This window comes from Triturus cristatus, chromosome 1_1 (genome assembly GCF_964204655.1).
Source record: "Triturus cristatus chromosome 1_1, aTriCri1.1, whole genome shotgun sequence".
Classification (NCBI taxonomy): domain Eukaryota; kingdom Metazoa; phylum Chordata; class Amphibia; order Caudata; family Salamandridae; genus Triturus; species Triturus cristatus.
Genome location: NC_140579.1, coordinates 236,772,474 through 236,795,691, shown reverse-complemented (window position 1 = coordinate 236,795,691; position 23,218 = coordinate 236,772,474). Strand labels below are relative to the sequence as shown.

Here is a 23,218-nt window from a genome sequence, read left to right as displayed (position 1 = left end):
CAGCGCTAACAGTTCTGTGGTCTGGGCTAAAACCACGTTTGAGTTGCATGCAACAAATGGCAGTATCCGTCTTAGCTACAGCTTTGCAGTAATATTGCAGCGTCTGAAACCCTTTCCCGATCAAGTGTGCTTTCCTACTGTTGCTATACTGCTTCATCTGAAGTCCAGACTAATTCAAGCAATTGGCACTTGTGGGCTAGTTCTTATGCAGGTTATAGGGGTATGTACCGATGGTAAGCCAAAGGCCCTTCTTAAGGTATGCCACTTTCAAAAAATATAGTTCCTAACACTCTAAAGCATATCAAGCATGCTTTACAAGAACGGAGCTGGGCAGTATCAGATGTTCAAAGGGGTCACGGATTAGAGAGAGTCTGTGGAGTCTACCTGATTGGAGTATTGTTTCTTATAGCCGGCTCTTGTTCCAACACAAACGGAAAGTTGCAGGTGGCTACAGGGCATGTGAATTTGAGGGTGTGCAGTGCAAGTAATTCCACTTAGGGCTAAGCTATCGGGGACAAATCTAGAAACAAAGATGTCCAGCCTGATTGTCATATAGGATAAGTTCTTTTTTTCTTGCAGAGGTTTGTCCTGGTAAGAAGTAAATATGGATCTCTCCAGCCCTATGTCAAAGACTGAACGCAGTGAATGTTTGTCCAGTTTCTCTCTTAATTTCTTGAGGATAAGGCGACTCCTCCCAGTATCCACAATATAGCTTTTCACAGTGTAACATGTTAAAGTAATCACATGCTCTCCTTAAGAGGGTCCCAGTTAAGATGAAAAAACACAAAGGTCAATAAAGTGGCAATTTGATAATCCTTGAGTGAAGATGGAGATATTGTTGTAGTAGATAAGTCAGGAACCAAACTTTCAGAAGCACATGGAACAGAGAAGAGCCAGACCAAAGAATCTAATGGAATTCAACTGCATGAAGCAAAAATAAAGAAAACATTGTACAATGAACGGGACGAAAAATAGGGAAAAAATGTGTTTCAACTCATCTTCCTCTTGTGAATGCTTCACAGGAAAGATTTCTGCTTTATCTTGGAATAGGAACCTCTATTCGAGTTCTCTGGACAAACCACACCCTTGGAAGGGTAGTTTATAAGCATAGCCTTGCCTTCTTCCTCAGAATTATGACCTTGACTAAACACTCAAATAAGACCAAGTTAGAAATCCTTTACTGGCTGCTCCACTGCCGCCTGCGCAGACTAAAGCTTTTACCTCCCACAGTACATACACCTTTCTGGCTAAACGCGATCACTGACCATCAGTACAGCCCAGGCAGTGAAGATGCGCAGCTGCAGGCTGGGTGTAGCGTCCAGCAACACACCGTCCGACTTTGGCAGTAAGTGGCGCCGGGGTGTTTCAATCTCACCAAGGCGGGCGTTGCGGCTGGCAGACGTCGGAAGCTGAGGATAGAGTGATCTGCGCAGACTCAACCTCCTCAAACTGCTTCCCGCGTGCGGCGTGGCGTGTGTCATCAGTCTGCATTCTTTCTGGTGGTCGGACTCAGAACGTTACGACGCGTGTGGTGTCATCTAGCTGTCACACATTGCCAAACTGTGTGTGTCTCAGTGAGTCTTACAATTTTTTAAATACAAAGAAAAAAAACATTTTAGGTGAAAATGGGAAGAAAGGGAAGCATGATAGGTTTTTGGTAAACAGTAGGTAAACATGAGTAGTGCGTCACGTGCTGAGGTTGCGGAAATTCGTTTCTTTTGCAGTTTTACTGGTGTGCCTGGGTGAAAACGAACCCTTATTTACTACATCGCTGCCTGCGTATCCAGAGGACACAGGTCCTGTCATGGCCCTGCAGCCGTCTGTGCCAGTCCCTCAAATCTTGTGTCACAATGCCCTTCTCCTCCAAAATGTTATCGTTCTGAGATGAATTCGGAAGGGTAGGAGCAGCCGCAGGTACTGGTCATCTAACGCCTTTTCTGGACGTTTTATTAAAACACCTTCCTGAGCTCCGCCCGGACCCCCTCTTCCGGGGCCCCCTACCTACGCTCCCTGCACAGAGCCACCATGAGCCTAGAGCCGCCCCTGGTGCTTTCCAGGACCGGTGGACTGGTCCCTATGAGATTGTGGAGCGACGAGGCCAGACTACCTATGTAATTGATTTGAAGACCCCCCGACAGCCCCATTGTGTGCTCCACGTCAACCGCCTGAAGCCACACCATGAGCGATCTGAGCTTGCTCTCCTCATGGTGACGGATGGAGCGAGGAGGAAGAGAGTGAGCCTCTTCCTGACCTTCTGGCGGCCCAGGAGAAGGATGGATCGGTAGAGGGAGGGGTCCTCTCCCCATCCTTTACCCCAGAGCAACAGAGGGACTGCCGCCAGCTATTGGAGCAGTATGCCTCGTTGTTCTCCCTCACTCCTGGAATCACTCATCTGTGTACCCATGATGTGGACACAGGGGACAGCCCACCTGTAAAAACCAAGTCTTACCGGCTGTCCGATAGAGTCAAGAACAGCATCCAGGGTGAGGTGGCCAAAATGCTGGATCTGGGGGTGATCGAACCTTCCAGCAGCCCGTGGGCTTGTCCGGTAGTGTTGGTGCCGAAAGCGGCCCCACCGGGCACCACACCAGAACTTCAGTTCTGTGTGGATTATCGGGGATTGAACTCTGTCACCAAAACAGACGCTCACCCGATCCCACGGGCAGATGAGTTGGTTGACCGGCTGGGAGCAGCCCGGTACCTCAGCACCATCGACTTAACATCAGGGTACTGGCAGATTGCCATGGCCGATGGAGCAAAGGAGAAAACAGCGTTCTCCACCCCGAGGGCCACTTTCAATTTAGGGTGATGCCCTTCGGGCTCAAGAATGCTCCGGCCACTTTCCAGCGGTTGGTGAACCAGGTGCTGTCTGGCCTGGAGTCCTTCTCAGCGACGTATCTGGATGACATAACTGTCTTCAGTAGCACCTGGGAGGACCATCTGCAGTACCTCCAGGAGGTGCTACAGGCTCTGCAACGTGCTGGCCTGACCATCAAGACTAGCAAGTGCCAGATTGGACAGGGATCTGTCGTCTACCAGGTAAGGTGCAACCCCTCCAGGCCAAGATTGAGACCATCATGGCCTGGGAGCCCCCCAAAACACAAACTGAGGTCCGAGCTTTCCTCGGCCTCACTGGATATTACCGCCGGTTTGTCAAGGGGTATGATACCATCGTAGCCCCCTTGACTGAGTTGACGTCCAAGAAGCAGCCACGAAAAATTATTTGGACGGCTGCTTGCCAAGAGGCATTCGAGACCCTGAAGCACACGATGTGCAACGCTCCGGTGCTTGCAACACCTGCCTTCATGAAGGGATTCATCGTGCAGACGGACGCCTCTGAGCACGGCATAGGCGCTGTGCTTTCGCAACTAAATAACGACAGCCAAGACCAACCTGTGGCCTTTATCTCTAGAAGACTCCTCCCTCGGGAACAACGGTGGAGTACCATCGAGCGAGAAGCCTTCGCTGTGGTCTGGGCTCTGAAGAAGTTGAGGCCATACCTTTTTGGCTCTCACTTCCTGATTCAGACAGACCACCGACCCCTTCGCTGGAAAATCCCAAGTTACTAAGGTGGTCCATTTCCCTACAGGGGATGTACTTTCGGGTGGAACATCGGCCCGGAGTTGACCACGCCAATGTTGACGGTCTCTCCAGATTTTTCCGCCTTAGCGACGAGAACTCCCTAGAGGTTGGGTAGCTCTCCCCAGTTTCGGCTGGGGGGGACGCGTGTTAGACCTGTCAGCCCTAGGGTGGTCTTTCCCTGTTTTTTTTGCCCTTGCCTCATTTTTTCCACCCTCTTTTAGTTGGCCTTAGGTCTCCGAGCGCCTTTCCATTGCTAATCAATGCTAAGGTGAAGGTGCTCTCTTCTTCCAACATGGCTGCCACAGGCCCCTGCTACTGTGGAGTGGTCTTTTTCGTAGCACCCTAGTTGCCAGGAGCTGGCTAGGACCCTAAACATTGTTGCAACACCAGTCTGCCTTTTTCTCCCATAGTTAGAATAGGGAAGCTCCTGGAACCTCTACAGGGACTTACTATCCTGCCTTCAGCCACCAACTCAACCCCCCCCCCCCCTTTCAAGAAATCACCTACTAAGGGCGCAGGAACCATCAAGCGCCGAGAAGACCCTATAACTTTCCACAGGACTACTGGGGGATCAACCAGGTATTGGCGCTGTGTCATCCCTGCGCTCCCTGACTCCACCTGGGACCCCTGTACTGAACTGCCACTGTTGTGTGGCCTGTCCTGCCTAGAACTGCACTGCACTGCGTTTCCGCGCTCCACCCCCCCCGCTGGGCTTAGACAAGCGCTGGGTACCGGCGGTATCACCAGAACTGCTGGCCTGGTCCCGAAGTCCCCCCACCCCTGCCTGGGCACTACAGGGACACTCACTGCCGCGGCCCGGCGCTGCGTGGGCGGAACGCCGCTGACGTCCCCAGGGCCTGCTGAGGAGTTCGGGGCACCACCATTGCCGGCGCGTCCTGGGCGATTGCTCTGCCGTGGGCCCGTCGCTGCACGATCCTCGCGGCGGCCCTCAATTAGGAGAAGGCCGCCGGAATCCAGGGTGGGCCGCACTAGGCCTGGAGGCCGCCATCTCATTTCACCCATTGGTCTGCACCGCCGCGCCCCACAGACCGCGCTGCCATTGGCGGCTGCGGGCGCGCCTTCCTCAAGACCTGCGGGGATTGGTTCCCGGGCCCCAGGGACCAGTGGAGGGCCTGGAACTGGCTCCCTGACAGCGCGGGGCTTCCCGGCTGAATCCGGACCCGCCAGGGGCCCCGCGTACCCCCCCGCATATCCCAGACACCGCCGGAAAGCCTTCACAGCTGGCGGGAGGGGCTCAAAGGAGAGTGATCCCCCTCCCTGCCTGAAACCCGCCGCATGGGCCCCGAGGAGGCCGAAGGATCAGGTAACCCCCGGGGAGGAGGGAGGAAGGCCGGAGGGAGGCCCTGAGCTCGCCCCTCCCCCGGGAAAGACTATAGTTGGGCCCTGTTGGAACCCACTTGCCCCAGGAACGGGGAATAATCCGGCCCAAGGCCTTGTTGACTCCTGATCTATGAAGGGCTGATCGTTCACCTGATGTACGGGATATTTTTGGCCTAAGGATATTGTTTGCTAATGCTACTCCGATTGAATGAAATGTTTACTCCTGCCTGCCCGAAGGTTTATTCCTGCCTAGGGAAAAGTTGATTAGTTGCCTTAAATGACATGGTATCCTTGATGAAATGCTCTGATGAAATGACAGGGTTATCCTTGATGAAATGCTCTGATGAAATGACATGTTATCCCTGATGAAATGCTTTGATGAAATGACATGTTATCCCTGATGAAATGCTCTGATGAAATAGAGATACCGTGATTATTGATTACCCTGACTCTGATCTAGATAAAAGCTATTTGATTCTTACTCAAACTCACTGGTGTGGTGTCCGTCATTGCGTGCGTTTCCTGTCTCAGTGGATGTGTGTGCTGTATGGTCACTTTACACCTCAGCTTTCGGGTGCCTGCCTGCTCGCGCCAAGCTACCCCCTGAGGAACTGGTGACCCCAGTTCCTACACTGCTTAAATCTGTATATGCTGGAGTACATAAACTCTAACACAGGGAAAATAGTTCAGGGGCAAATGCGCCTGCTACGAGGATCGGTGCGTAAAATGCATGCCTCTGGTTCCAGTTCAACCAGGGCCTGCTGTCGTCCTTTCAAAGAAGCGGAAAGAGAACAGTGAAAGCCTTTCTTTTTTTAAAGACATTTTAATTTATTTCCATTCTTCCTACCCACCCTCCTTGGACTTATACTCCACAGTTGAACCCTGTAAGGAGCCTTGACACCATGCATATTTATTACTGGTGTAGATGTTAATTCTGATGCTATGTGATATAGTACTACTTCAGTCGTAAAGTGCTCTAATACCTCTCGCAATGCCCACACTATACAAAACTGCATAGATACATGAATAATACGATAAATAAATTAATACATACACAATGAGTATTACTAGTACCTGTTTCTAGAACACCAAGATATTGCTCCAATAGGGGTGGACAGCATGATGCTGTTATATTCTAACCATTAGCAGTGCCAACTGAGGCACTTCAGGAGATCTTCTAAGCAACCCCCCAGCTTCCACCGCTGCAAAACATCTTGAGGAGGCACCCCAACAACACCCGCATGACCCCTGCCCCTGTAATGGGATTTATTTCACAGGACTTCCTGGTTCTACCCCACTGGCTTCATTTTGATCTTAGAACATTTGTTGTGAGGACCGCAAGATGGCCCCTCCCGTAGGACCCCCTGAGGCCTGTAAGGTTGACGCGAGCTTTGACAGCGGGATTACCCTAATCACTTCCTGTGCAGCCGGGGAGGGCCTGTGTGTGACTTCCAAACAGAGGACGGGGTGGGCACACACCTACTGCCCCTCAGCCCCGCCCCACCCCCCAAGCAGATGCAAGGTCTTCATCCTGAAAAAGCATTAGCGGGGCAGCTAGCAGCAACCCCCACCTCGCGGACCCCATCCCTGACTGGGGTTGGTGGGATGGCTGCGTGAAATACTCTCTGTCTCCTTTGTGTCACATCAGCAGTTGGAGATACAGACGGGACAGGAGGCCTCAGCCATCACCCGAGGCCAGGCTTTCTGAACTCTGACTTGCAGGAGCGGGACGGCGAAGAGCCATAGATAGGAGCAGCCCCAGAGAAAGCAAGCATTGAAACCGCAACAGGTCTCGCCTTTGATTAAGTAGCCGTTTGCTTTCTAATGGTATTGTATAGCAAAGCAAATGGCTTTAACTTAATAAAAGGCGAGACCTATTGCATTTTCAATGCTCGTTTTATATTGCAACTACTTTCACAGGTGGCCATCAGGGAAGGATGGCTAGTGGACAAACTGAGACTTCCTCCCTTTGGTGGTCCAGGGCCACAGAAGTGGATCAGTGCTCCCGTGAGGTCAGTGTTAATCTAAATCATTTTCAAAGTTACTTGTCCAAAGGAAGCTGGAGGCCAATAGAGCGGAGCCAAGTGACCTCTGTTACCCCCCACTCTGAATGTTATCAGTCTTTTTGATCTGTAACACCTCGCAGCTGATAAGAAGCCACTCTCAGCTTCTTAGATGCGTGATTTCAAAAGTTGGAATTAACTAGGGAAGTTCTGTTGAGACCTAAGCCCTTTTAGATCAGGGTATTATCAGCACTAGTGCGAACAAGCTGCAGACGTTAAAGGGCAGCGGGAGAAAGAGGTGAAGGACGGTGCACAAAGAGCCCTGCGATTGAGAGATGTCGTCTAACTCATTATCCAAGTATTGCCACCGGCCATGGTCCTGAGAAAGGGATTTATTTCCTGATATATAGTGGGGCTTTTCCAGTCCCTGGATGTTTATTCTCCTCCCTTTCATTGTCTCTGGATAGATAGCGTCTGAACTGAAAGAGAATGTGCATTGGTGTAGGATTGCCCTTGTCTAAATGCCTCTACCAGAGGTGTTTTAATCTCCAGAAATGCATTTTTTGTAACATCTGTATGTCCGCCCCCTCTCTAAATGGCAAAGGATAACAAATAAGCTCAACATTTGGTGTGCCAAACCCCCCTGGGGCTGCAACTCCATTTCTGTTCTTGGGGATCAGAGGCTTTGTGAAAGAACGGACACAAGAGGCGGAAGACCGATATATTAGACACTCCGCACAAAGATAAAGCATTAACAATTTACAATTTGGTCTCCATAAGCAGGCATTTGTTTACTTCAAAATGGTTTACTGCTCTTAAAAACAAGCACCCACATTCTGGAAGTATTGCCCCTCAGCAGCACACCAAACAAAGTGCACGCTCCCGCCATGTGTGCCCTGGCAGTTGTACTCGTATGCACAGCCAGGTTGAAGCAAGTGGTGCTATTAGGCAAGAAAGAGCCATACATCTAGAGACTCACCTCCTGAAAGTGCACTGTGACCCGTAGGGGTCGGGGAGCTTGCCAGCTCGACATACGATGACAGCGTGCGTGACACTGTTAAAGACATGAAGAATATCAAGTTACAAAGGGAGAAGGAAAAGAGAAAGCATGCCTCCATGCGTGCACATGTGCACATCCCTACGCTAATTAAAGAAAACAAAGATGGCGTTGGGCTGTCCACAATCGCGTGCATTTTCTTGTCGTATGCGTGCATGTTTAGCTTTGCGAATGGCGAGAGCAGCCATCTTTGTCCATCTGCTGCTGACCGCGGCCCCCACAGGGGGCCAATCGGCGGTCGGCGCCTTAGTGCCCCCGGGGCACCGGTCACCCCTCCCCACCCTCTCCCATAGGGAGGGGGCGGGGTCGCCGACCGGAGCCCCACTCCTCGGGCTGGCTAGGAAGTGACGCGCAATGCATGTCACTTCCTGGCCCTGGTGTGAGGGGGAGGCTATTTAGCCTTCCCCCACCCTTCCTGGCGACCTCTTTGTCGCCCACCTCGCCATTTGTCGCATCACCACTATAGGTCGTCGTCCTTCATATCTAAGGTAAGTCTTGCTGCACCCACTCCGCCCCGGCCCTGTCCCTGGGCAGTACCAGGACGACGGGGCCCTGTGGCACGGTTTGCCACGGGCGGAGGGGGCGCAAGACCGATGCAAGGGGGCGAGTTTGAGGGCGTTTGAGGTGACCGTGGGCTGCGCTGCCGACTTGCGGGAGAGGAACTAGTTTGGCGCATTAGCGTTTCCCCCCGCGGCTCTGAGCGAATTACTAATCTCGCCGTGCCCGGGAGGGCATGTAAATACGGTACCCACGCCCAGGGCTACGATTACCCACGCACAGGGCTACGATTACTTGTTGGCCCCTCGTTGCTGGGCCGAGCCCGCGTTTAATTTACCTTCACCTCCATGTGCTCGATGCGTATGTGCATTCGGTGCTCAGGCACAGCACTCCAATAATTTCTGGCAGAGTTCGCGCAGTGCCCCGGAGGCTCGGGCCGCCCCCTTAATTTCGTTGAGTTGGGTCTGTGTGCGGTTTTCGGGAATCCACGTAATCTCCCTGTACAGGAAATGGTGGCAGCTCTGCATAGTGCATCGCAGCACGCAAACTGTTGTGTCCTGTTAGCTCAGTTGGTTAGAGACTGGGGCTAACGAGGCTTGGGTTGCTGGTTCGGTCCCCAAACTGGCTAATTAAATTCTCGGTTCGGGTCTAATTCCAGGTTAGGCTCCGAAGGTCTAGCAGCGGGTAGCGCGGAAGGGGGGCGTAGAATTGCCCCCCCATGCCGCAGCAGCCGCGGCACGCATCTACCGTCCTCTCTCCCCCCTCATGCCAGGTAATGGGCCAGGAAACGGCTAGTGCGAGGATCAGGGTGGATGGGCGAGGAGGGGGGGGGCGATGTTAGGCCCATAACGCAAGTGGGATTGTACCGCTGGCCCGGCCGGATTTGTGAGAAAAGGTGGATAGGTGATGGCCTGACGGCAAGGGCGGTAGACCACGAAACTCGGGTTCGGGTCGTGGCAATGACGAGAAAACATCCTGTGTTTCTGGGCATATCACTCACGCTCACTGTGTGTAGTGATGGTGGAATGCGCCCACAGGTAGCGCATCTGGTGTAAGGTAGCGCATCTGGTGTAATGTACCGCGCTCGGTTACCCGATACCTGCGGGTCAAGTTTGCTTGGGTAGTCTCCACACACGGGGGGCTCGTGTGGGTGTGAGCATTGGGACGGGCACTTTGCCGGCCGCATTGTTGGGTTTAATGCTGCCTTTTGGCCAGTGCTGTTGCCGCAGCATGAGGACGGGGGGCCAGTCCCGGCACCTGCGGCATGCTCTAATACTGGGAGTGGTGGAGCACTTGCTGGGCAGGCGGAAGGTGGCGGGATCGATGCCCGCACGCCGTACTCGCTATTAATTTAAAAAAAATTTTTTAATTCTCATGCGCGTATAGCGGGTTTGCCTCGCTCCCGTGCCACTCGCTAAGGGCTCGCAGTGAACGCTGCTTAAAGCAGGGATCGCGCTGCAGCCAGAGTTGCGGATTGCTGGTTGCGTGCCCCGTAGGGCGCGTCCACCTCCTGTGATCGAGGGAAAATCACTTATTCGCCCCGAGCCGCGAGGTCGTGTCCCCATTCGGCGATCCTGGGCAATTCATTTAACCCCCCCATGCCTCAAATTGGGTCCGGGTGGGGACATCGCGCAAGTAAGGGTAGATGGGAGCGGCCGGCCAATAAGCCGCACACCCGGCACCCGGTGGGAGCCGTTAGGAGCGTGTGTGAGAGGGCTAGTGCCCCCCCGTCGGCTACGCTGCCGCTGAGGGCGCGGGGGTCACACAGCGGGCCGCGTGGTCCTGGGCAACGGGTGCCGCCGAGGGTGCGGTGCGGACCGCTTGGTCTGGTGTACAGCCAATGTGCGGGGATGCATGCGAGAGCCTCAGCGCTTGCAGGCCACTGATGCCGGCACCCCCCCCCCCGTGCAACGATAGCCCGAGGAAAGATGCAGTATCATGGGGAAGGGTGCGTGCGTGCACACGCGAAGTCAGGCAGTCTTACGGTAGGGGCACCTGTAGTGCCGGGATGTGTAAGGGAAATACGGTGCTCATGTAAGCGCTCCAATTACTTCGGGTCGAGTTCGCGCTATACAAATATGCAACATGTACATGTATTTGCTGGCTGCCTATAATGCAGACATGCCCGCATGCCCGAGCGATGTAGATGGCAATTGCCCCCCCCCCCCGTCGGCTACGCTGCCGCCGAGGGGAGGGGTGGGCAGGCTGCGGTGTGGGCCGCTTGCTCCTGAGCTGCCGCCAATGTGCGGGGATGCGTGCACGGGCCCTGGGGGACGGGTCGCCATAATGGGAGCTTTCACCCCCCCCCTCCCTCCCGGGGAATCGATGCACGAGATCGAATGCGGGAACATGGAGGAGGTTGCGTGCTACACACGCGAAGGGAGGCACAATTAGGGCAACTGCAATTCTGAAGCCGTTTCGTTAGACAGCCCGAGGTGCTTCTCTGGAGCTGACCAGACTGGCACCTATGCGTAATGAGGCGTGAGGTGGTGTTCCGTCGGCTGCGCTGCCGCCTCGGGTGCCGGTAACCAGGGTTCGAGTCTCTAGGTCGCTTACACATTACGTGATGCTGGGCAAATTACTTAATCGCCCCGCGCCGGAACAGGATGCAAATATGGTGATAGGTAGAGCGCTCCAATACCTTCGGGTCGATTTCGCGCTATATAAACACGCGTATTCGGTAAGGTCGGAGACTTTTGCTCTCGAGGTTACCGGTTTATGTCCCATTGATTCTTGAAAGCTCCATTAAGGTCCTGGGGTGTATTGCTTGATGGCGGTGGACCTAGCGCACGTTAGTTGGTATGGGAGCGGCCGGCCAATAAGCCATGCACCTGGCGCACGGTGGGAGCGGGCATGAGCGTGCGTGGGTCCTCGGCCCTGGGACGCTTGCTCGCAAGGTCACAGGTTCAATTTACATTGATTCTGTTTTCCGTTGGCGTACCTTTCACCCCCCCGCGCATCCTAGGTTTCGGGGGTCTCGTGGGCACAGTTTAAGTCACCCCCTGCTCTCGCGTCGCACGCGGTGAGCTATAGTGCGGTGTAAGGTGATCAATTACCGTCCGGCAGAGCACACATTTTAGTGATCGTGTGTCCGTCGGCCTTTCGCCCACGGGGCATACTTCGCAATGGCAGTCGGCCTCGCGAGCAAAGTAAATGAAGGGGGGTGCGGCCGGCTAAGAAGCCGCATACCCTGCGCCGTGGGAGCCGGTAGGAGACTAGCGTGGGTTCACGGCCCCAATACACCAGCACTGCAAGGCTGGGAGCTGCCTGGGTCCCCGCTGATCGCGGGTGGTGCAACACCTGTGGCGCTCCCTGGTTAAGGTTATCGCCCCCCCTCTCGTCGGCAACGCTGCTGTTGAGGGCAGGGGGGTGGCAGGCAGTGGGCTGCGTGCGGCAGGCGCAATGGACCTGGCACGGGGATCGTGTAGTATGGTACGAATCTTGTAAGCTCCCTGTGCTTGAATGTGTAATGTAAATAAGGTGCTCATGTAAAGCGCTCCAACACCTTAAGGTCGCGTTCGCGCTATATAATTATGCATGTATTGCTGGCTTCCTATAAGGCAGATAAATGATACAAGTGCATGCATTGTTCACATACGCGATTACGGGCATTAATAAACCCCCCGCACCTCAAGGGTTAATCTGGTGCGGTGCTCGCGTTACCTGGCACGGGGTTCGTGTTCTATGGTACGAATCTCTCACGGTCCCCGTGCCTGTATGTGTAACGTAAATACGGTGCTCATGTAAAGCGGTGCAATACCTTTGGCGTCGAGTTCGCGCTATACAAATATGCAACATGTATGTGCTGGCTTCCTATAAGGCAGATACTTGATACAAGTGCAGGCATTGTTCACAAGATGTTGCTCCAATACCTTCCGGTTGAGTTCACGCTAGATAAATATGCAACATGTAGTGGCTGGCTTCCTATAATGCAGACACATGATACATGTGCATGTATTACTCACAAGAATTTGCTCGTGCCCACATTCGCGTGCATTAGGTGATTCCGGGCATTACGACTCCCCCTGCACCTGAATGGGTTATTTGGTCGGTGCTTGTTTCCGGCGCTCTAATAATTTCGCGCGCATTACGGTTTGAACTAATCACTAATCGACCGTGCCTGAATAGGTATGTGAATACGGGGCTCATGTACTGCACTTCAACACCTTCGGGCGGGTCACGCTGTGACTCTGGGCAGATAATTATTATCCACGTGCCTGATGATGTATGTATATACGGTTCTCATGAACGGCGCGCCATTACCTTCGGATCGAGTTCGCGCTGTGGTTGTGACTCCGGGCAAATCACTGATCACCCCATGCCCAGATATGCATGCGTGCTGCTGGGCCTGGTCCACCTGGACCCCCGAGGGTCGCGAATATGCATGCGTGCTGCTGGGCCTGGTCTACCTGGCCCCCCGAGGGTCGCGAATCTTGGCGGCTCATGATCCCACTTCCGTGCCCGAATATGTATGTAGATACAGGGCGCATGGACTGCGCTCCATATACCGTCGGGCAAGTCGCGCTGTGTCTGCGGGCAGATCACTTAATCTCCCCGTGCCCGATTATGTATGTAAATACGGTGCTCATGAACTGCGCGCCTATACCTTCGGATCGGGTTCGCGCGGGATTTGTGACGCGGGGTAAATCAATGAATATCGCCGTGCCCGAATATGTATGCGAGCTGCTGGACCTGGTATGCCTGGGTTCCCGAGGGTCGCGGACCTAGCGGCTCATGATCTCACTCCCGTGCCCGAATATGTGTGTAAATATGTTGCTCATGCACAGCGTTGCCATACCTTCTGGTCGAGTTCGCGCGACACAAGTGCTAATTACAGCAAGGGTCGCGCAGTCCGATCCTGACCACATGTGACCACGTGTCGCTTGTCTCCAACCTTTTGCTGAAAGGGGGCTTGGGTCGTTTGTCGTTGTTGTTGTCTTGACACCCACCCCCATTGCTTACGGCCTCGCGCTCCCAAGTGCATCAGTCCTTGGGCAGGGCGGACCAGTGTGGGGATAGTCCTAACGTAGAACGGTCATTGCCATGTTAGTAACAGTTAAACACGGGTCGCTGACGACAGTCTAAAAGAGGTATGCTTAAGCCTGCAACTCTGCCCCGCCAACATGCTTATGTGGGCCGCCTTCAACGGTCACTGATATGGGGAACTCACACATATCTAACTGTAACCTAGACACCCGGGGGGGTGCCTAGTCGGGCAGGGCAACGTAACCGAGATAGAATGGTAGTTATTATCTAATACTAAAGGAAGTCTGGATTGAGCCACTAGATGGGTGTAGATATGGGTGTAGCTCAGTGCCCCAACCGCATTGAATACGGGGACGCACTGACATAGCGGCAAAAGAATAAGTGGTCACCACATAGCGCATCACTAGGGCCTAAATCACGGCACAAGGTTACCGGCGTGATTGACCAAGTGGTTGCGGGTGCGCCGCTCGCGAGCGGATTGCAACCCGTGGTTTACCTCTGTCTCAAATCGACCGATAGTTCATTGTTAAGCCGATTAGCCTGCAGCACACTGAGCTGGGCACCATAACCAAGAGTTAGGCCTGCAGGAGGAGTAGCTGAAGGAACCATATAGGAATAGGTCCAGATGTACTTTTGGGGGCATTCCCCTGCAACCAAAGACAGATTTCGGGTTGCTTCAATGAAGACCTTCCACCCGCGCTATAGCCAGGGCGGCTTGTGGGTGGTATAGTTGTTATATAGCAAGTGTGCGGTCGTTCACAGTTTGGTAAAGACCACGTAGAGCCCCATGGCGTCAGGGCATTATTGACCATGCAGCATTCGCAACATTCAGAATAGGGCCGGTAGTTGCACCAAAGTTTCCGGTTGGTTCCCACAGACTTGTCTGCCCCCAAGATTATCCTCTAGGGGTAGAACTTGAGACTAAGGGGGCATTTCCTGCTCCGGCGGCACAAATAAGCGATAGCTACGCTGGGATGGAGTTACCATGCAGGTCCTGCCACCACTGGGTTCCCCCCAGGCGATGGGATCAATTTAGGTGAGACCACGAAGTCTACGGTTCCTGGGAAGCTTCCAGCAGTACGGCATTTAGCAACAGATAAGGTACCAGCGTGTGGGTATCAGATATCTGCTCTCCAGCAGCACCGTGCCCTGGGAGCACGCACGTTGCCCTAACTCTGAGGCCCACCCAGAAGGGGGCAGAGTAGCAAAACAAGTAAATAGGCTCCATAGGCGGGCCTCTGGCCTTCAGCTGGGTGAAATCACTATCATTTGGAGACAGGCCCAGGTAAAATAGGGCTTTTCGTAATGCCTAGAGGACCATTACGGTTGGTGGTACTCCCCACCGGAATCACTGGTCGCTTACTGCAGCTGCAGGAGACTGGGATCCTGGTTTACGGACACTGTTACCGCGCTTAGGGGGCGCGGCCAGCCAACATATGGGTGCTGCTGTCCCAATAACTGGGGTGTCAGCGGGGCAAACACAAGGGGACATTATGGCAATAGAACATTTGTCACGCCCAGGGTGCACTGAATCTCTACTACAACGGGGCAGGAATTTGGCACCGCTGGTGGTGCTCTGGGTTTGTGGGGGGGGGTCACCTCCAGCCACCCTACCACTGGGGAGCATAATGGGAGGGGCGAAGTAGGACTTAGTCAATCCTCAATGCTTGAACTTTACTGACAGCGCGCAATGCTTAAGCCAAACAGATTCCCGAAGCTGGTATGCCTAGGGGGTTCATCACTGAGGGATCTGTAGGGGCATAATTCCTATAAGGGATGGTGGGCAGGGGCAAGAGTTGCCCCTTGCCCATGGTCACGCGCTGGCAGTTAGGAGCACTCCCGTGCCCCAGGTTAGCTATCGGAGGGGACTGTACAAATGTTAAGTAATACCCTTCTCGTCATAATAGCCAAAGCGGGCAGGCCCAGAATTGTGAATAGGTGTAACCTTCCCGCTGGGGGGCGAATAGTTGTTGCACATCTTCACAGGCCCAACGGGTCCTTTATTTCAGCAGACCCTATCCGATTAGGATAGCGTCTCGGGCCTTGGGGACATAGATGGGGCCATCTACAGCACCAGGTGCGATAGCTCACTGGTAAGTCTTGGGCCTGTGGATATAAGGGATCTCACAGGGTTTGAGTCCCGCTAGCGCTGTCACACTGTCATGAGGTGGCAGAATTTCAAACTCTTCTTTCTGCAAGGGTGGTTCCCTTCCAGCTATTTGCAGGAAGCCCTAGATGGGAGAGGTTGCAGGTAAGACTATAGCGGGTTGGTGGGGGGCCCTGGCTGCAACGGTGAGCCGCCTCCAGGGCTGTGGCGGAGTTACAGGGCGATCTGGAAGCAGGCCGGTACAAAGGGTACCTCTGCGCGGCACCATAGGGGGTGCCTGAGCCAAAACCGAGGAGCCTCATGGGAGGGTCCCGGAAGCCATGTCGGCGCCCCACTAGTCCTGCGGGCGGTTGTGGGCCTGAACAACCGGGGGCTTGCTAAGCGACGCTCCGCCCCGAGAGGGGGGGCGTGAGTAGAAGTTACCAACGGCACGTGATCGTAGAAAGAATCACATGGATGGCAGCAACGGCGGGCATCGCTCCCGCGCTGCCCGGCTCATCAGGCGGGCAGACGACCCAGTTGGTTGCCTGCCCTTGGATCGCCCGTAAGATAACCCACCCATTACATATTCTGGAATTATGTAATAAACCTGCAGCATTGTTACCCAACAACAACTGTCTTGTGTGTGTCATTTGGGTAACCTACTCTGGGGGAGGGGGGACAGCGGGGTGCTTCTGGGGGTACTATGTATGCGTGCATTCAGCTTTGGCTGAATCGATCGCAAAAGGCTCTCGCATGGTGAGTGCAGCGCGTGCACGCTGCTAACGCTAGGCGAGACCTAAAAACAAAATGATCTTCATTCTCCCTTCGTGGGATCGGATCCAGGTAATAACTGCACCTTTATGAAACACATTAGCTACTAGTAAATGCTACTCGCTCATTTAGCGCTCCCCTCAAACCGGGCTGCCTCTTTGTGCAGTAAAACCTCGGCGTTACTTTTAGTGATCACAGTGCTGTTCGTTTCATGCAACCATACCCCCTACATGAGGCACATTTTATCTTTATTTACGTTTTAATTAGCTCAAGGCAGCGATTCTGATGTCTTGGCGCATACTACTCAAAGCTATCCCGTATTGCAGGGAATGCGGATGCGGGTAGACCGGGTAGCTCATTCGGCCCATGTGATTCCTGCACCCTCGCTCCCTACAGTTTCCTCAATGAGGGATACCCGACCAGTGAGGCGCTTTCGTGCCTAGTGCTTCTGTGACTTTACAAGTCGATATAATCTGCCCATTCCTTGTATCTCACAGGCCCACTGTAGTCTCCAACTTTACCTCCGCTCGCCCCCCAGTACCATTCCTCCGCGGTCTGTAGTCATGCGTGATATGTCCCGACCAAGAAGCCTGACAGATAGAAGGCGCTAGGCGCACTCGACAGTCTTCAGAATATTTTGCAAACATACTGTAATACACAATTCAGTCTAATTTTGCAAATCATTGAACAATAAGTGAACAGCGTTATATCACTTTTTGCGGAAAATACAGCAAGAATGTGGATTGTATGTTACCTCTGTTTTTGAGAAGTCGCTATTTCTGCAATGTTCAGCACAAAAACAACTTTACACTAAGAGTTCAAATCTGGTGGCTCAGAATCAGACAGCGATATAAACTGCACTGTAACTGACTGAACTGTAAGATATAACGGGTAAACATGATGGTCGGTGGACAATGTGAATGTTTACTGTTCTCTGTGGTTGCTTTTCACTCGTGTTTTACTTTCCCTGCTTCTGTGAACCTTGCAGTTGTGGTTTTAGTATAGTCATAAAGACAACGTGACGCCCTGCTTCCTCTAGGAAGAATTATATGTTTCAGAGAGCGATACCCTTTATTAACTAATCTAGGTGTATACACTTTTGTGATGCTGCTGTCCTTATTGTTACCACAAGGTGGAGATGTTGCGCTTCCGTTCACAGGGAAGGCTGGTTGGCCGACCGAATAGTACGGTTCCTTTGGGGCAGGGTTTTATATAATTTTTCTTTTCCTTTTGTAACATAGTGACCATTCTACAAGATACATGTTCTGGCAGTCCCTGCCCACCCAAACAGCTGTGAGCTTTCACTTTCAGCTCATTCTAGCATTATGGCAAAAATCCTTTGCAATCAGGGATTTTTAAGCTCAAACAAAACAGTTAAAAACACATGAACCAAGATCTAGAATATGAGAATATGTATTTAAGCTGGCTAAAAACTCGAATGGCAAAAGGTGTCACACCTGTCATCGTGTAACTGTTGATTTGACATATACAGTACCCCGTGACAGTCACCACTGGGTAGTTAGAGTTAGGATCGTGTTTCCAGAGGAATTGACCTTTGGTGCTGTGGCTTAGCAAGAGTGAGGCGGGGAGTGCGGTCCTCCCCAGGTGGCACGAGTTTTGGGGCCGGCGGCTCCCCCCAACCCCACCTCTCTTACATGAGTTTGCCGCTGGGGCAGCAAACTCAGGAAATATCGCCAGCACTCTCCCACCCCCGCTCTTCAGCGTGACTGCGGGGCGGTAAAGGCTGGCACCGCAACGGGCAGCAAACTGCCTAGCTACGCCACTGCTTTGGAGTTGCTAATAACTTTGGCACAATTTGACAAATCTCCATAATACTTTCTTTTAAGTGCTTTTTTTTGTCTAGTTTGGCCTTGGAAAGTTTTGGGGTGATCTGTCAAGCCAGGGCCGAGAAAAAGGGTGGGTCCAAACGTGTTTTCCTCATTTATTTTCCCATAGGAAATTTAGACACAGCTACAGCCTAAACCGATGAACAGATTTACATCAAATTTGGCAGAAAGCAAGATCTAGGTTCAGAAAGAGTGCATTTTTTGTGCTTTGTGTAAATCTGTTCTGTAGTTTTTGAGCAATTAATGCTCAAAAACATTGTATATCTAGGGCCGCGAGGCACGGAGGATCCCAACAGATCTCAAACTGAGATCTGATTGGCTGCCACCACCTCAACCACCTCACTTCATAGTGGTGGCAGCCATTTTAGGACCCGGGACTTGGCCTTGTGCGGTGTGGGGTTGGCTGCATGCAGGGGATTGGCCGCAGGGCATCCAGTCATGCGCAGCAGGGGGTTGGACTAACGTAAGGTAGTTAAATATTACTTTATGTTAAAAAAAACTAGAAATTCACTGATAAAAACAAAGGTTAAAGTAATGTTATAGTCAGATGAAATGTTCAGTAACAACGTAATCTTTTGAAATCTTAAAACCACTGAAATTCAGCAGTTATAGCTATAGATATCTCAAGTAACTTTAACTCAGGCCCTCACCATTCACTGCAAATTCCACCACATATTACATCACTCATAACATCTTTTACGACAGCGTTGATAAATCCACTGTGTATGGCAGGGGCGCAAATTATAGTTACCTTAGAGTTTAAAACGTTATGTTGTTACTGAAGATTTCACCTAACTATATTATGTCATGTGTTATGTTAAAAAATTTGTAGAGCACAGCATATACCAGAGGATGGCTTGGCACTACTCTGGGTGCTGAGCAGATGTGAGAAAGGAGAAATTACTGGTTAAAGAGCCAGGTTTTAAGGAGCTGTCTAAACTTTTGAAGAGAGAAAGCCGATCTAATGTGAATAGGTAGGAGATTCAACTGTTTGGTTGCTCCAGCCAGAAAACTGTTTCCACCCCATTTAGATTTTTTGCACCTGAAGGTGTTTATTTTGAAGGTTCCCATTGATCTAAGATTTCTATTGGGAACATACCAAGCAATATCTTTCCTCAGAAAAACTGGTCCCGAATTGTGCAGGGCCTTGTAGGTAAGGCAGAGTGCTTTGCATTTGATTCTATTTTTTACAGTCAGCCAGTGAAGATCTTCAATAGCTAGGGAAACTGATTGATGATTGGGAAGGCCAAGAAGTAGCCTAGCGACTGTTTCAAGTTTAAGTTTCAAGTTTATTTTATTATGATTTGGAACTCCGAAGAGTGCCACATAAAATAGAAAATATACATCTAAAATCAACATAACCCTCCTGTAATAGACGAAAGTTCTTAATTTTTACGATACGGAATTCATCATGTCATATAAAAACAGAGAAAAGACATATGCTCAAGAAACCATTCCAGGGACCTTTCGAGTGGCAAGTAAACAGATCCATAACAACTCAGATTACCCCCTTGGAATAATTAGAGAAATTTGGTTAAACCTTTACTGTAAAACATATACTAAAGAAGGCAGGGATTTAACAATTCTAAATACAGTACTCAATAACCAGCAGCGTAATGAAAGTGCACAGGTATTAAAAACTTCATAATAAAAAACAGGGTTTTACAATTCAAGGTGCAATACACCATAGCTAACAGAGTAGTAAAAATGTATGGTAATTAAAACTCATAATAAAACAAGGATTTACAATTTCAAAATACAGTACTCGATAACTAACAGCATAATGAGTAGAAAAAGTGCAAGTGCGCAGAAACATTCGTAATAAGCTAATACTGTTATAAAATATACTTAAGAATTGTTTAAACAAGCAAAAATTTTTAAAACAAACTAGTTCAAAAGGGGGTGCCAGCAGAAAGTTACGGGCCTCTTCTGCTGTGGCGATTTTATACCGAAGAAAAAAAAATCTTAAGTATCTACGGCGTAAAGGTTGTAAGGTGGGACAAACGAATAGAACATGGTTTAAATCTTGTACACAAGAATTACATGAGTGGCAGAGTCTTTCCGGTCTAGCAAGGCCCTCCCAAGCTCCCGTTACAATTCTTAAAGGGAGTAAATTCAGCCTAAGCATCAAAATAGTTCTACGTACTCCATATTGGCGATTCCATAGAACATAAGGTTGAGGTTTTTTGTAGATACTACACCCTGCTATACAGTCATTATTACTATTCTTTGCGCACAATAAAATAGCTCTTTTACGAGATACAGCGTAGATTGTTTTTTAATTCTGATTTTTAGAACATGTTTACGAAGCACCGCCACACTGTCCAGCTCTAGGCCGAACAGTTTTATGGCTTTTTGATGATTCCTAAACAGAGCACTTTTTCCTTTCATGATGACAAAAAATTCCTTGCACAATGCTACCTGTAAGGCATTCTCAGAGCTATTCGCTAATGCGTTGCTCCATCTTAGGCACGCAGCCATAGAGAGCACATAGGTGGAGAGTAAACCGAAATCTAGCTGAATCACTGCGATAGGAGCAGCGCGATTCAGATTACAAATTTGGTGCCAAATCCGTCCCTCTACTTTCTCAAATTTATCCCGCTCTTGTGCATCTACTGTTTCGCAGGCATAGCTCAATGCTGGTGGTATCTTTATTTTATATACTGATAAAATATGTGCAAAATATCTTTTCCTACAATGTGTATAGAATTGATTGCAGAGGCCTGTGAAATTGTCTTGCCTCTGCATTGATCCATATCATAGCTGCTGGAACACCTGTTTGTGAATTATTTAAAACTTGACTACGTCCAATTTCTCATTCCCCAAGTACCAGTGCATATTCTTTCTGACTCTACATCCCCGATATCTAAAAACCATAACTTTGCTCTTTAAAATATTTATTTAGTATTCATCTGTATACCTAGTTAACTCAGCAAGTCGTCTTTGGAGTCCAATATGGTGTCATCCACGTATAGCAGGCAGCTCAACTTTAGATTTTCTAATTTAGGGGAATCCCCTGTGCTAAGCCCCACTCTACTTGGTAAATCATTAACATAAAGAGAAAAAAGAAGAGGGGACAAGAGGCACCCTTGCTTCAGCCCATTATGGGTCTCTATATTTCTTGAGAGGGCCTGTGTCCCCCCCCACTAAATCCTGCGTCCAAGTGGAGGAATGTAGTGCAATAATCAGTCGTAATAAATTTACTGGTATCCCCATGGTAATCAATTTTCTCCACAACAACTAGCGACTGAGTTCTGCAGAACCTGAAGTTTGTTAATATATTTTGACTGAAGACTGATGTATAAATCATTACAGAAATCCAATTTATGGAGAATTCATGTGGAAATTACTGTTTTTCTGGAATTAATGGGGAGGACATTTAATATTTTCTTGAGGATTCTAAGGGTGTTAGACGAGGACAATAAGACTGCATTAATTTGCTTACCAAGATTCAGCTTGTCATCTAGAATTACCCCAAGACTCTTGACTTTGGTAGTGGGCAAGGGGAGCATGCCCATTTTTGCCAGTCGGCTACCTACTGGCAGTCACCAGTTGGTAGTTATAGTTAGGACCTAGTTTCCATAGAAAGAGCATTTTTTGTTTTGCAAATAACGTTGGCACTATTAGACAAATCTCCATGAAATTAAATGTCCAAAACTAGTTTGGCAGTCACTTCAGCTGCTGTCTTGAAAGTTTTGAGGTGAACTGTCAAGCGAGGTCTGCGTAAAAGGGAGGATCCCAAAACAAGTTTTCCCCATACAGTTTCCAATAGGGATTTTTGATACGGTTACAGAGCACGAACCACTGAAAGAAATTACACCAAATTTGGCAGAAAGCTAGATCTTGGTCCAGAAAGAGTGCTTTTTGTAATTTGGTTTACATATGTTTTGGAGTTACTAAAGATTTTTTTTAATGTATATCTAAAGACCACGATCAACTGCTGCAGATCCGGGGAGCCACACGGCAAAAGCGAGGACGTGATTTGCTGCCCGCAACCTGAGAGGAAAGTTGTGCCTGCTATTCAGGGTGGAGGTACTCTGACCCCATGGGACTGATGGAGGGGTCAGTAAGGGATCTCTCATGGGCAAAACATTTTTTTAGAACACAAGGGTCTGCGGATCCGTTGCAGCGCTCATCGCGGCCCTCCTTTGTGCTCTGCGGTGGATCTGTGGCTTTAGAATCCAATTAAAAAAACATACACCCACTCACAGACCCACACACCTACTCACATGCTCACTCACATGCCCATTCACACAACCACTCACACACCCATTCACAGAGCCATACATCTACTCATACACCCACACACCCACTTACCCACCCACACAACCACTCACATACTCATACAGCCACTCACACACCTACTCACAGACCCACAAAACCACTTACACCCTCACTCACACACCTACTTACACATCCACACAACCACTCACACACCCATACAGCCATTCACACACCCACACACACTCCCACTTACACATCCACTCACTCACCCATATGGCGACTCACTCTCCCACACAGTCACTTACAAAGCCACTCACACACCTACACACAGGCAGTGATACACTTATAGAAATTCCAATAGCATACGTTTTTATTAAACATGATGTTGTTTTAGTATTGAATGTGTGCTTTTGGTTGGGAACAAATCTGCTGATCCGTAAAGTGAATTTAAAAAAAGGAAAGACCAGGTGCATTACATTTATACAAAGACTACATAAGTTACCTTACCTTCATTTTTTAATTTTCAGTTTTAAAATATATAATAAGAATGAATTTGTGAATAAAATGTATCTATAAACTTGTGAAAATGTATATTAGTAAACTGAAGTTATGGGTCAAATTGAGCACAATTTATATTAAACAAACCAGTGAAATTCACACAAAAAAACAAAGGTTAGAGAGACGATATGGTTAAAAAATAGCAATAAAAGCCCATAGAGATTTACTGAAAACCCTAAAGGTTACAGGGACGTTATACTTAGGAAATAGGATTAAAAAGAACTTAGAAATCCACACACAAAATGAAAATTTACAGGACCAT

General features: G+C 50.1%; 1 protein-coding gene across 1 annotated transcript in view; it reads right to left on the bottom strand.

Annotated features, from left to right (window-relative positions):
• Positions 1-21,692, bottom strand: part of LOC146870059 (uncharacterized) — a 313,115-nt gene extending 291,423 nt beyond the window's left edge. Inside the window, exons 1-2 of the mRNA XM_085640903.1 lie at positions 21,620-21,692; positions 7,906-7,980 (exon numbers count right to left, since the gene is read on the bottom strand). Coding sequence (XP_085497029.1) covers positions 7,906-7,980; positions 21,620-21,692 — 148 coding nt within the window. The remainder of the gene's footprint in view (positions 1-7,905; positions 7,981-21,619) is intronic.
• Between the last annotated feature and the right edge of the window lie 1,526 nt (positions 21,693-23,218).